This window comes from Drosophila serrata, unplaced genomic scaffold (assembly GCF_035046125.1).
Source record: "Drosophila serrata isolate PLE 108 unplaced genomic scaffold, ASM3504612v1 contig_8, whole genome shotgun sequence".
NCBI lineage: Eukaryota > Metazoa > Arthropoda > Insecta > Diptera > Drosophilidae > Drosophila > Drosophila serrata.
Window position 1 is genome coordinate 738,960 of NW_028256906.1, and position 15,529 is coordinate 754,488.

General features: G+C 32.8%; 1 protein-coding gene across 1 annotated transcript; it reads right to left on the minus strand.

Annotated features, from left to right (window-relative positions):
• Positions 1 to 853: 853 nt before the first annotated feature.
• Positions 854 to 15,245, minus strand: LOC110184420 (glutaredoxin domain-containing cysteine-rich protein CG12206). The gene is made up of 5 exons (XM_020952955.2): positions 14,694 to 15,245; positions 11,273 to 13,038; positions 1,570 to 1,803; positions 1,438 to 1,503; positions 854 to 1,361 (listed from the first exon to the last, which is right to left on the minus strand). Exons 2-5 carry the CDS (start codon positions 12,779 to 12,781, stop codon positions 1,188 to 1,190), a joined length of 1,983 nt encoding a protein of 660 aa, XP_020808614.2. The 5' UTR covers positions 12,782 to 13,038; positions 14,694 to 15,245; the 3' UTR covers positions 854 to 1,187.
• Positions 15,246 to 15,529: the final 284 nt, after the last annotated feature.

Consider the following 15,529-nt stretch of genomic DNA (forward strand, 5'->3'; position numbering starts at 1 on the left):
AATAAATCTGCATACTTAATGTAAAATGTAAAAAAGAAAAATAAATTTTTAGTTGAGATTTTGAAAATTATAATGATGAAACCCCTTAAAAAATTTTGAAAAAATTAAGTAAAATTCTTTGTTATAGAAATATAGCTAGATCAATTTGGCTGTTGATGCTGATCAAGAATATATATGGTTTATAGGGTCGCAAATGCCTAATTTATGTTATAAACTTCTGACAACAATTATAAATCTCTAAAAAAAATATAAAATAATATCATAAATTATAATATTAGTTTTCTACATTTTTAAATTTATCAGGCTATTATTATAAAAATATTAATATATGTATATATAAGTTAATATATCATATATATATATTTTTTTAATTATATCTAACAATATTCCATTTCTGAAGAAGCCATTTTGCTGTTGAGGGACTTCCGCTGACTTAGTCGAAATGTGTTGCCTACTTTGATGGGCAACATAAAAACGTTGCCTACTTAGGGTGAACTCACTACATCATCACTTGATATGTTTGCTTTGTGTTGCTAATAAATTAATATAATGACCAAAAATAAGTATTATAAATTTAATAATAATATTTTACAAATATTTTGCATTTATTTTGTAATATTTCTTGAAGTATTTTTATCTCAAAGCTTTTACTTGTATAACATAAATTTATTTCCCTTGAAAATATTCCAGCTAAACCAATATTTAGCCCAAAAGTAAACAACAATTAAGTTTCATTTTAAAAATTTTTTACACTCAAAGAAATATATACGGCCTAAAAGCAGGCACTGCAAAATAAATAAATATAAATAACAAAAAACAGCATCTATAAGAAACATGCATAAAAAGCAAAAAGTATAATTTCATATTTTATTCGATTATCTCTTCAATTCACATATGCATATGTAGGTTTCATCGTTTGTGTGTATGTGTGTGTCTTTCCGTTCCATTTCACTTCATTCCGTTTCGTTTCGCTTCGTTCTCGGCCCCTAACTTCCGGCCACCACAAAAACTGCTCTCAAATATCACAACTGTTAATAATAAGCGACTACTAGAATTGCGCACGACAAAAAAAAGAACTTCTCCTCATCTCAGATAAAGATACAAAAAAAAATAGATATACATTTATATATATATATAATAAGGGGGGTTTTTGTGTTCTTCGGGAATCTATCTATATAATTCCTTCTTCAGCAATTGGGGCACTTGACCAGGCCAACTTCATCGCAATTCATGCACTTTAGAGCCACAAATTCGGCTGTGAAGTGATTGCGATGAACGGACTTTTTAGAGCCGCTGCACGAAGGACATGGCAGCAGGCGATATCCTCCGCACATTTGGCACGTATAGGCTGTGGCAATGGACTGAAAAATATGGAAAAAATATATATGTATTAATATGATTTTAATATATATTGCTTAATATTAAAATTCCCCCTACCTTGTATGGTTTGAGCATTTGTCTTAGTTCACCGCTTTCATTCAGCCTTTCCACAACATCGGCATCCTGTTTAAGATTAAATAACTAATTATTTAAGGCTTTTCATTGGTGTAAAATCACCTTAAAACTTACCCCAATATGCTGGCCTTCAACAAAAAGTTGAGGCACACTGATGGCCTCGTCGTGCATCCTTTCCCTCATCTCCTGCTGATATTCAAGGCTCATAAAGACATCCCGTTCCTCGAATTTAATTAGGAGAGTGCGCAGGATCTGCTTGACATTGGCACACTTGGCATACGTTTCCCTGATGATGCCCATGCTGGTGGTGTATAAAACCACCTTGCCCATGTCCTTTTCCAAGTAGTTCTGTTAATGAAAATTAAGTTTAGATATATATTTTAATTAATATATATATAAAACATATTATTAAACAGAGAAAGAAAGTCTAAAAGCTGATTTTGTATATTTTCTATCAGCAAATTATATCATTTTCTCAAAATAACATATAATAAGGCTTGTGAAAATATATTTTCTTTTTTTATCAGATCTACATTTCTCCAAAAAAGTATTTATTATTTAAAAATGTAATATTTCACTTTCCAAATATAATCTTTAATGACTTTGGGAGCTATAATTTCCACTAATTAAAATAAACTTGAGCTGTTGTAGGTCCCAAAAATACCCATTTCGTTGTTTCTTATTTTAAAACTCTTCCACTTATTCGTTATTTCACACCTGCACAACCATATTTTTGAAGACCTAATTAAACGGTTTTGGTTACAATAAGCCAACTTGTGGCATGGCTAATAAATCGAGGGCATCTTCTTTGGCTCACCCTGGCCCGAACTGCCTTTGTTTCAACCTTCCCCTTCTTTCCCCCAAAAATTAACCAAAAACCTTGATAAAACACTTGAGCCACATAGAGATACAAGTATATATGTATATAAAGATATTGCTGGAGAATTGCTGTTACAAATTGCCTGCTAATTGCTGGCCAACAGCAATTTGGACAACGCGAAATACTTGTTAAACGAAACCGAGCCAGAGATTGCCAAACTCATTAGCTTGGATACCTGAAATAATCGGAGACAAACGGGTTGGGATCGGGCACAGAACAGAGATACATCTTTCAGTTCTTTCACTGAAAGATACAAACAACGAATTCAATTGAAAATTACGCATGTGAAATGGAAACAAAGTGAAAACCTGACACCACGCAAAATTCGAAATATTTCGCTCGATTCGATGAACGAGTTTTATTTAGCGAGGGGAAGGGGGCAGAGGGGTCTCTTCCGTTAGTCAGCCTGATTAACGAGACTTTTCCGAGTTTCCCGCGGTGACTTAAGCGTTGACGAAACTTTCCTCAGTGAGTTGTCAAATTTTCCATGATTTAATGGCATCAGAAACATCAATTAAGCACTGATATTAATACAACAAAAAATTTATCAAATTAATTGGCTCTATCGCCGCTGGATAGCAGACTATATATATATCTCGATATATATTTATATATATATATATATTGGATCGCTGACACAAGGGAATTAGTTTACATTAACTTGTTTCCCAAGAAAATAATTTCAACTGATAGCTTGGCTGGTTATTAATTGGTTATAATTTCATGTTATTTATATTTCACAAATTAAATCAATATGTTTCGCTGGAAATTGTAGAGTGATACGGCTTTTAATCTGATTTATACGAAAAAATAAATCACATAATTACAGGGTATGAGCAGAGTTAGGGAGTATTTTAATAGCTTATTACTTAGATATGTTATATATGTTAAATAAATATATATATTTATAAATTAACATATATTAAAAATGTAATTTATTTCATGTTATTTATTTTTCTTTCATTACTTTAATGCTTATTATTTATATTATATATATATTACTTACTTCATTTAATATTTATTATTAATACTTATACCTTTGCATGGTATTTTAATTACCTGTGGTTAGTAAGTATCTATAAACATTAAGTAACTATGATCAGTAAATAACTATGATCAGTAATTAAATATGTGCAGTGAGTAAGTCTGAGCACTAAGTATCTATAAGCAGTAAGTAACTCTGAACAGTAAGTATCTATGATCATTGAGTAACTCTGAACAGTAAGTATCTATGAGCAGAAGGTAACTATGATCACTAAGTATCTATGAACATTAGGTATGTATGATCAGTAGATAACTATGACCAGAAATTAACAATGAGCAGTATGTAACTATAATCAGCTAGTATCTATGACCAGTAAATAACTCTGAACACTAAGTATCTATGGCCAGTAATTAACTATGACCAATAAGTCACTATGATCAGTAAGTAACTATGATCACTAAGTATCGATGACCAGCAAGTATGTATGTATGATCAGTTACTAACTTTGAACACTAATAAACAATGACTTGCAACTTTTGTAACACAACACATGTCTGATACTTGGTCGGCAGAAGTCACTTCGTTCCGGGGATGTTTGAACTAGTTGGGAATCATAAGTACTGACGTGTGAGATTTGTTTTGGAATAAAGAGCAAGCTATTTGAATGAAACTATGGAGTTATTCTTTAATATAATTTTACTAATATATAAATCGGAGCATGGCGAATCGGTGGACTATATATATACATATATATAGCTGCCATAGGAACAATAGGAAAGTTTTAAGAAAAAAAATTAGAACTTTTCCAGTATTCATTAGATTTTCATCAAATTTGATATATGGCCATTATATTTTAATCTAGAACTTTGTGTAAACTTTTCTGAAAATCGGCCATACAAATGATCGTTAAAAATAGAGGAGAATTTATATGACTTTATAAATATAAGTTTTCTATATAATATTCTGTTATAATAATTTCTTTTCCTTATTTTCTGCCTCAAAAGGGTTATATGTATATATTTCTTCTGACACCCTATAGGGTATCAACCATGTCTGGGTTACAGCTTTTCTTTAATTTTTTTCAACTGCATCGGCTCATTGCACTTGCATAAGCCGCCAAGGCAACCTGAGCTCGCCAACAGGTGTCCAGATTCAGATGGAAATGGAGATGGCGATGGCGATGGCGATGGCTATGACTATGGAGCTGCATCGCCTCAGGTGGCGTTGGGTTATTTAATATATGGCTCATAATAACCAAACATAACACGAGAGAGAGAGACATAAACAAATGTAAAACTGGTAAACTGGTACATTAATAATTGCCATTAAGTGTCCAACTAAACGGGGCTCATTTTGTCGCCGAGATATAGAGTTCAAAGCCATTGAATGTAATAAACACGAGATGGAGTATGTTTGTATCTGAATTTGGGGCCCTGAACTCTGACACTAGAAACCCTAACTGAGCAACTCTTAAAGAACTTCGAAAACCAGAGGGAAAAAAAGAAGTTAACAACATTATGTTTAGAGCAGCAGCAGCTTCAAAAAAAAAAAATAATAATAAGATCTTCAAAAATTTCTCGAGTGCCGCGAAAGAGAAAGCAGGTCACTTGTTGAATAAGGGAAGAAGGGGATTGGCAATCGCTAGCTTTTGATCTGGTCTTCAAAGGAGCTCCAGTCAGTGGTTCCCAAAAGAAATATATATAAAAATATATAAAAAATAAAACCAACCCAGAAAAAAAACCCAATTAATACGTCACACTGGCCATAAGTTACATAAGTCTTTGTTTCAGACGCACAGAAAGTGCGTTTTTTCGATGCCCATCGATGGGTTTTTGGTTATATATATATTTTTTTTTAGGCAACTTGGCATAATCATGGGAATAAATTTTTGGCCTTTGGTTTCTTGTTTTTTTCTCTTGCCAAAAAAATATCAGAGAAATATCAGATTTTAAAGTTTAAGCATAACGAACTTTGAGTGCTCTAAAAGTAAAATTGAGGAAGCTAACTATTAATAATAATAACATATTATATATATATATTATATATATATATATATATATATATATATATATATATATCATTTTATTAACTAATAACAAAATAATATAATAAGCTGTTTATTTCGTGAATAGATTGTTTTCTTAATTTTATAATACAAATTGAAATCATTAAGGGAATATCATAGAATCTCATTTAATCTAAACCATTTTTGTTTCTAGTAAAAACCATATTATTTACTATTAATAAATTCTTAAATAAATATATACTAACGCAGAAAAAAACTTCTACCCAATTAAAAGCATTTGTAAAATGATTAATTTACTAATTCAGAGCCTGACACGACCAAAACGCACTGTTTTATATGCAATTTTGGCTTGTAACTTTCCTTGGTCTTTGCTGATTTTTTGTGGTTTTGTATTAGGGTAGAGCCAAGATCTGTCTGCAAGTCGGTTCTCACACCCAAATATATCCCCAAGATATATATATATATATACAAATATATATATATTTTTATATGTATTTATATGTACATATAACTAACCCCCGCCTCCTTTCTTTTTGCATAAATTCACACTCGTACGTGAGCGGAGTGGAAACATTTCACTTTCGTTTCATTTGGTTTGGTTTTTTCGGTTTTTTGTTTTCAGTTTCAGTTTTTATTTTTTCAGACTCCCAACTTCCATTCAGTTCATGCCCTGAACGAGCTTCAATTTTGCAATAATTGGATATTTTAATAAGCCCACTTCGACTTTCTTTTGGCCCTGAATGCAAATTGAAATTAAAATGCAGCTAACGCCCCTTGAGCGCCACATAATCTTGTGCGTTGTTTTTGTTTCTTAAGTGTTGTGTGTGTTTGTTTTTATTATTATTTTTTGTTTTATTTATTGCACTCTCGTTTTCAGTTCATGAAACTATGTAAATCTTGAGAGGAGATAGCATAGCATAAATCTGCAGCCCGGTCACGTACATTTTCGTATAAAATTTTAAGACCCTTTTTTGCTCTCCGACAGCATATGGAAATAGTCAGTGTTTGTAAGAAATATAAACAAAAAAATGTATAAAAAAAAACTAAGAGGGAGTGTTAGGTATTATGTGGAGATATACAAATATTTTTAACTTTGTATATAGGGCTTAAGTTTTCTATAATATACATTTAAGAGAAGGTCCTAAGGGTAAAAATGTTCAGGTTTACAAGCTCAAAATGCTTTTAAAAATTTAACAAGTTTAACAAACATAAATATATATTAATATACTAACAAAAACTTATTAAAATATTTAATTAAGTCAGTGGCTAAATATAGAGAATATATAACTATATGTTTAGATATAAAAACAAGTCAAGGCTGAAGGGGTGAATATATGATATAATAAGTGCATTTAAATAAATCTCCTTAATAAATCCCTTTAAAATAATTTATTTCTTTAAATTCAGATTATTTCTTATTCTCCTAAATAAAGTTTCCATAAATTTCTAGCTTAAATTTCCAAAAATTAACCAACCTTTTATTTTTTATAGCTTAAATTTCTGGAGCCTGTTTTATTTTTTCTTAAACAATTTTTTTCCCACCAAGTTTATGTTTGTCATTTTGTGACTTAAAATTTTCTCTTTGTTTCTTTATTTGCATAAAATTCGTTTTGTTTAATTGAGGGTATTAAAAATGGTTACTATTGTTTATGATTACCATTTTTTTGTGTTGTCATTAAAACAAGAAAAAGATTAAAAGAAATAGACGGGAAAATGGGAAAATTTGGATGGATGGTAAATGAGCGTCAGCAGTTAAAAAAAATCATGTATCTTTAGACTTAATGATGTTTCTTTTCAAATAATTATTTTTACATAAAATATTGAAAATATTTATTAGTTATATTTTTTTCTCAAATAATAACCTATGCATTAAATATCGAAAATGCTTATTCTTTTAAAACAATACCTATCCTCAGCTTTCTTAAATATATTAAATGGTATTATTCTGATACATATATTATTAGTTATAATACCATTTAAATATATCATATATTTAGAAAAAAAGTAAAATAAATATTATATATTTAAATTAGAAGTTAGAAGACCTAACAGAATGTCGTATTTAAAAATCATTCTGTTTATCAAATTCATAAATATATATCTTTAAACAAAGACCTCTAAAGGGGGATTTTTTTCGCCTTCATTTTCAAAGTTTTAAATCGGTCATTTTGGTTAAAATTCATTTAATTACAATCATTTTTTTTTGGAAGGGGACTTTTGGCGTGTAAGCGGGCTTGTCATCGGGTCATTACACACGGAGATAAACTTTCATTTTCTGGCAAATGCCTATTAGTATGTAAACACGGACAGACACGAAATAGCCTCAAATGGGTACGAGAGTAGATTTGAGTATATATTTGAGTATACATGAGTATATATTCGAGTATATATGCTTAAAGTCAAATTAGCTAAATGATATTTTAATGACACCGCTCGAATCGAGTTAAAGACTCGTCTCTGAACACGAAAATGCCAAAAGGAATCAACGACGATTGTGTGGCCCATAAAATATAATTCGATCTGTCTGACAAAGTATATATCCGATTGTTATTATTGTTGTTGTTGCATAATTAACGCATTAGTCGCTCTTTATTATTATAATTTGTGTATATTTCTTTTTTTTGCGCGTTTCTTGAAAAATTATGCAAGCTTATTTTAGCCAAAATAATGCTGTTTCTTTTGCCTTTTATTTTTCACCTTTTTTTTAGTTCGTTGCCAATAATTATTTATATTGATTTTGGTTTCAAGGTTGCTTTGCTAATTTGCCTAAGAAAATCCACAAGAAGCTAACAAAAAGGAAAAAGACGACAGACTAACCAATAATACTTTGATGAGTCCACCAAAAGATTGACATTTAATTTGATGAGAGACATTAAAAACATTTGTTTAAGTTGTGAAATGAATAATGTATATGTTTTTCGAGCTTTAAATAATTGGTTTTGAAGGTCGAGGGGCTTTAATACTATTACTAAAATAGGATAAAGCTATTAAACTATGGTCTAGTTTGAGTTTTGAATGGGAAAACTTAAACACAAATTTATTTTTCACAGAGAAATTTAAAAAATTAAATTCTGCAAACCACTACTTTGATATATTTAAATATTTTGTAAAATAATATGGAATTTTAATTATAAATTATAATAATAAAAGTTCAAAAGGTAGAATTGTTTATTTTTAGTTAATTTTTATTAAACAAGCATTTTTTTTAAATTTATTTATTAATAAGAGCCTAAAGTAAATATTAAAAACTAACGCAAGTAAATAATTTCAAGAAGAACAATGCTAAAAACGGAGTTATATTAAACATTATTGCATTAATTAAATTATTTTTTTGAAAGTAATATATATTTGAGGAACTATAAAATGGGAAAATATTGGTTAACCAATTAATTTTTCCTTTAAAGGTATTTTTAAAGCCTGAAATCATGCTTTACACACTAAAGTAAATATTTGGAACCAAAACAATTAAGAATTTTTAAGAAACAATAGTCAAAACTGATTTATTTTAATAGTAATTTTATCAATTGAATTATTTCTCAGTAGTAACCTATCTTTTAAGAAATATTAAATGGAAAATAAATGTCTTTTCAATTAATTTTATAGTACAACTATTTATAAAAGACTTAATTTAATCCCCACAAAACTTCTCTAAATATTTAAAACTAAACCAAGTAATAAAAAATCCAAACCTCGAACGATATTATATGTTCCACCTGATCTCTTGGCGCCTAATCAGATCGGATACGAGTATTAGATAGTTGTCAATATTGCCCAACTGTCCAGGGTTAATTCGATACCCTCAGTCTTGTAAATTGATTTCGCAAAAAGCAACAGCAACAACCAAATGTGTAACAATATGCGAAGACAAGCAATTCACTTAACAACAAAAATATAACACCAAGTGAAATAAATAAAATACTATAAGCCCCAGCGATGACGAGGCATTTGTGAAAAGTGCGAGCATGGCCAATTCAAGCTCAATAACATTGATATTCCAAAAAGAAAAATATATATATATAAAAATGGGTCACTTCGTATAAGGGGAACCCAAAAGAACTTTCCCAAATAACCAAGAAAAAAAAAAGCGAAAAGAAAGCCGCTTAAAAATAGAAATCAAAAGTTGGAGAGAGAGACAAAGAGACACTTGCAATTAGTCAAGTAGCGGACCATTTAAGCCCGGCATTTATCTAACTTATCTATCCGACTATCTGGCCCTGTACTTCCGTCAACTTTCTTTATATATATCTTTATATATCTGTGTTTCTCTCCAAAGCGGATCCGATGCCCAAATAGAGGCGAAACCCTACGTATGTGACATATTAAGCCACTTAATGGTGGAAGGTGTTAATTGTCTTCAAGAAAGAAATTTCTAAAAAAAATCCAGAGACAATATAATAATGTAATAAAATATAAAATCCAGTGATTTATCGAGTGAGTCACCCAACAAAGTCTGGATTCACTTTCACACGAGCAAACAAACATTTTCAAGCAAACAAACAAACAAAGCGAGTCGGCAAACAAACAAGCCCTCACATGCGATTATATATATATATAAACACAATATGTATATGTATCTATGAATTTATTGCATAATGCTGTCTGAGTATCTGCAAGATGCATCTGCATCTGCATCTGCACAAATGCATCTGCAGATGGAAAGATCTTCTAGTGTGGGTGAGCAAGTCAGCGACCTACAGTCCGGTCCCACGCGAAAGGCAATAGGCAAAGAAATGCACACAGAAAATGCAAAGAAAAAATGCAAAAATAAATACAATAAAAAAAGAAAACAACAAATATATAAGAGTAAAAAAAAAAGAAATTCATAACGAAAACGAAAACTTTCTCAATGAATAACACCCACATGCGATTGAATGACTGTTTGTTTGGTTTTGCTTGAATCATGGGGCCAGTTTTAAGCATTTGCAATATAAATAAGCCAAGCTAAAGGCTTAAAAAATTAAACAATTAAATACATTATGAAATGAAAAAGGTCAACAAATAGGTAAAATAGTATTAAACTAAATGGAAAATAGAAATACATTTAAGTTTAGATTTCATATAGAGTTGATTCATTAAAAGCACATACTTTATTTGCAGTTTCTCTTTTAAAGTTTTCGATATGAAATATTTTTAAATTTATTAAAAGATAATACTCTTCTTTAATCCAAAATTAAAATTTCTTTAATTTTCCCCTTTTATTTAAAACACTCTTCCCCCTCACAGACCCCTACTTCGAATCACTTTATAATTAGTTGATTTAGGTGCCAACTGTAATTGAAGTTGTCAAGGTTTTTGAAATAAATTTAAGAGTACATTCTATAATGTTTAATGACACAGTCTAGAGCAGCACAAGTGTCAATAAAAAAAATGCTTAATTAATGCCATAAATACAAAGCATTGACTACTGTCACTTTTTCCTTGAAATCACTTTGATTTTTCCCATAAATTTCGCTTGCTAATTTAACCAAACACACATTTGTTATACAAAAAAGAAAAAAGCAAGAGAAATAAAAGAAGACTGGTTGTGAATGCAAGTGAATTTAATTACACTTCATTGTGAAAACATTTTTCACACAACAAAAACAATTTATTAAATTACATACTTCAAGTGCAATTTATGGAGACGTCTGCAAAACATTCACTGAATTTATTTGCAGATTGCACTTTTGAACGGATCAAAATCAAAATGTGTTTTTACATCAATTTTGCAAATGTTTTTCCCTTTAATTTCAACAATCTTAATTACTTTTTGAAATACTTTATTTGTGTGGAAGCTTCACTTTTAGTTAATTACTCATTTAAGAGAACTGTTTTTCAACATGAACTATTTCAGGGGATGTTTATTTTTTAGATTTCTTGAGCACTTGATAACTTTATCAATTTTTAACTTTTATTATCTTTTTGTTATTAAATATTTTAAACTCACCTTGACATTGGGCTGTTGCAGTTGCAAGAATGTGGCTACTCCATTGCGCACACGATTCTTGACACCCCTCACTGTTCCCTTGGCGGATCTGATGGTGGAGTTGGCAGATCCTTTACCCGAGGATCCCAGCACCCTTACATCCTTATAGCCAACAAAGGCGTCGTCGTCCTGCGACGGTTCCTCCTGAAAGCCGGAATTCGTCTCATATTCCGGCGTCGTTGAAGCAGAGGATGTGGAGCCAAAACTCCGGAAATTCTCGTGCTCATTGACATGAAAGTTATAGAATCGATCGGCTTCATATTGCAGCGGTCTGCCATCGATCTTGGTGGATATCAAGGGTGCAATATCCCTCGTTTGCCGGTGACTGTGTATATCACGAAGCAACGATGTGGGCAGAAGGCCACCCGAATGCAGCGAGTCACAGCTGAGGGAGGAGCTGCTGCTCTCGTCACACTCCTCACTGGAATCGGTGAGACTGTAAGCACGCAATGGCGATGAAACCTCGCTGACCTTCAGCCGGTTGGTGGTCAAATGTAGCTCCAGTTTGGGCACCTGGCCGGCATTGTTGCCGGCACTGCCTCCAATCTCTGGTGACTTGACGCTCTCCAGATCGCTGCCAGTGCCGCTGTCCAAGGTCTCGCAGGGCGAATACTGACCGCTGGACACTAGGAACTGCAGATGTTGTTGGGGATGTTGCTGCTGCTGCTGCTGCTGATGGAACACCATCTCCTCGCCCTCGTTGAGCTTCACCACGCTGATTTGCTTGCCTAGATTTCGGGCCTGACTCTGGCTTTCGATCTGTATTTTAACAGTGTGCTCGGTCACTGCACTATTTGATGTTGCTGCTGATGCTGCTGATGCTGTTGCTGCTGTTGCTGCTGGCTGACTAGCAACGACTACAATGTCGCTCTCTGCAATTTCACCTAAAGTTGTTGCTGCTGCTGTTGCTGCTCCAGCTGCAGCTGGCAACACATTGCAGCTGATAATGGTGCTTGTTGTTGCTGCTGCTGCTGCTGCTGCTGCTGCTGGTATGGCAGCTGATGTTGCTGCCCCTGTGCTGGCAATTTCTCCGTTATCCTCGGACTCTCCAATGCGCAACAACAACTGTGGATAGATTTTTGTGCTGGTGCTATTGACTGTCTCTGTGTCTGTGTATGTTGCTGCCGTGTCGTAACTAGTTTCCAAATTATCTTTGGTTGCTGCTGCTGCTGGTGCTGCTGCTTGTGTTGCTGTGGTGTTTGTGTTGCCGCTGTCGCCAAATGCCAGCAACATGCCAGCCTGTGACTTGAGCGACATTTCAGCATTGCTGCTGCTGTTGTTGTTGTTGCTGCTTATTGTTGTTGTTGCAGCTGCTGGTGCAGCTTCTGATGCTGCTGATTCAATGATTATCGAAATACCGCGCATCGGCCTTTGACGTTGATCCAAATCCAATCGCAAGATGTTGCTGCTGCTGCCGCTGTTGGTGCTGCTGCTGGCGTTGACACCTGTTGTTGCCGTAATTGCCGCCATGGTTCTTAATGCATTTGTTGTCTTTTCTTATATACTTTTTTGTTGTTAAACAAACAAACACTTCTTTTATCTGTGTGCAAGTGTTGTTTATGCAATAAATGCCGATGTTGCTGCTGCTGCTGCTTGTGCTGCTGCTGTGCGTTCCACTTGTTGCTGCTGCTGACCGTTGCCAAGTGCTTTACAGTTAGACGACCGCATGTAGATTGCTGCAATTGACGCTGCTGCTGCTTGTGGTGCTGCTGCCACTGCTGATGTTGCTGCAAATAATAAGAGGCAACGAATAAGTACAGTGAACTTTGGCTGAAAAGGAATAGTATTTGTCTTAGAAAATTCTAAGATATTGGACATATTCTTTACTTGGCAATCTTACAAAGTTATTTTATTGTTCGTTATCTTCCCCTATTTATACTATTTGTTCACTTTATCAAGTGTGTACTGTCTAAGCAAAACAAGAACTACGCGCTGAAGAGCCAGACCTGTAAGAGACCACACGAGCTTGACATTTAAACCGAAGATGATGCCGAATAAATGTTAAAAGCTTTGCCAAAGTAACAAAAAATAAAAGAACAGAAAAAAAGTGGGGGAAACCAGAAAATAAAAAAAAAAATACAATAATCATAATAATGATAAACATGAAACCGCAAAAGCCAGTCAGAACTGGCCGAGGAATGCCACAGCAAGAGGGAGACCCTGAAATACCCTGAAATTCGGAGCTTGGAATTCCGAATTCGGAAATCGAAAATCGGAAATAGGAATTTTAACAATGGTGACGCCACCTGCAGGCAAAAAGGCAACAAATGCACCGCCAGGTGGCGACAGGCAAAAGGAATGCGGACAGGAAGTGTGCCATTTTGCAGGCGACAGGAAACGGATGCCATGTTTTAGTTATTATCAGACTATGAACACTCTGAACAGATTAAGTACTGAAATTTACTTTTCAAATTTTATGGTTAAGATTTTTAGACCTTCTATTGTGTTTCTTTTTAGAATTATAATTAATTTTTACCATATTTATTGAAGAAATAATTATATTTTGGAAGAAACCAAATAAAATCATAATAATAATGTTTGATTGTACATTTTTATCAATGGCTAAAGCTTTTACTTTCACAAATATCAAAAATTTTTAAGATATTTAAGAATACGAGGTAACTTGTCAAATTTTTAAATAGAAAAGTTTTCAAAAAGACAAGAGTTATATTTACAGTTTTTTAATATTGAATTAAAATTATTGAAATTCAATCTGATAATATTGATTATTTTATATAAATTCATAGAATTTCATAGAAGATTTCACTTGAAGTACAGTGTTTCTGCCAAATATTTATCCATTTCTAGGCGTTTTTGTATATATTACTCTTCAGTTACAATTACCAGTAATCAAAACAATATATTTTTTCTGGTATCAGGAATTTCTTTCCTTTGTTTAATATAGGCTTACATTATAGCAATTTATTTATGGCTAAACAATCGCCAGAAGTTCTGGAAAATCCTAGATGTTTATCAATTTCAAATCGATAAGTTCGATTTGCCTTCAACTGCACCTGCTAGTAATAAAAAACCAACTATGTCTCTGGAATTTTCTTTCTTCTACCTTTGTTTTTTGTAACCATTGTCCCTGTAAGAGTGGGTCAAGTCAAGTCAATTAGTGCAGCAACTTCTTGATAGCTCAGGGAATGAATGTTCTTGGCTGTTAAGAACAAGTTGGGATTTACATTTGAATAGCCAGCTTTTTAGGAATCCCGAAGAGTCGGGGAACTTGAAATATTGGGCGCGCTCTGCCTGCGGCAAAATTGATTTTTTTTTGGAGTCTGGAAACTGGTTACACTTGAACCTGGCGTTGTTTTTTGTATTTTTTGTATTTCTCCTTTTAGTTTTTTTTTGTTGTTTTGAAATATTTGAAGCGGCTTACCAGTATTTGTTGAGGCTGTGATTTCTGTTGGCCTGCATTCGCCGCTTATTGCACACAACAATTTTCACGCTCACATTGAAAAAATAAAACAAAAATTTAAATTGTAATTGGAAAAGGCGGAAAAACAGTTGGCACTTTGATAGATTATTATTTTCTTTTTTGGTGTTGTATTTGTTAAAAAAGCTGGGAAGACACTAAACTTTGCTTATGTGATCAATTGTAAAATTCGTAGATTTGTTATTGGAAATCTTTCGATCTTTTGATTCGGGGAAGTTTTTCGAGTATACTCGCCGCGCGTACAACTCATTCAAAATCGCGCTGGCAACTGAAAACCGCAGCAACAAAGTCGCGCTGGGTTGGCGTGTTTCGCCAGGGATTGTTTTTTCTTTTTGTTTTTTGTATTTTCTGTTGTTTCTTTACTTCTATCCGTCTCTTTCGTCTGGCCGAGAGGCCGTCTCTTTCGCGTCCGTCGGTTGTTGTGGTTTTTTAATTTTTGCTTTCAAGAAACCCACAAAAAAGCAGCAGCAGCAGCGGCAGCCACACAGAAATTACCTGAAACAAAAACAAGAAAGCTGGATTAGCTGGCCAAAGTCGAAGATAGTTCATACCTTAAGAAAATAAGTCGAGATTATTTATAAATTTAGCTTTAAAAAATATATATTGTTTTTAAAGTTGGAGATCTTAAAAGGCAAGTTACAAATTTGAAGACCGAGAATTACTTCCACACAAATATCTTGCTCAATTCCACATTTTATTATTTCTAATAAATTTAATAAATAATAAAAAATATAATAGATATATCGTTTAAATATCTCAAAATATTATTCACAAATTTA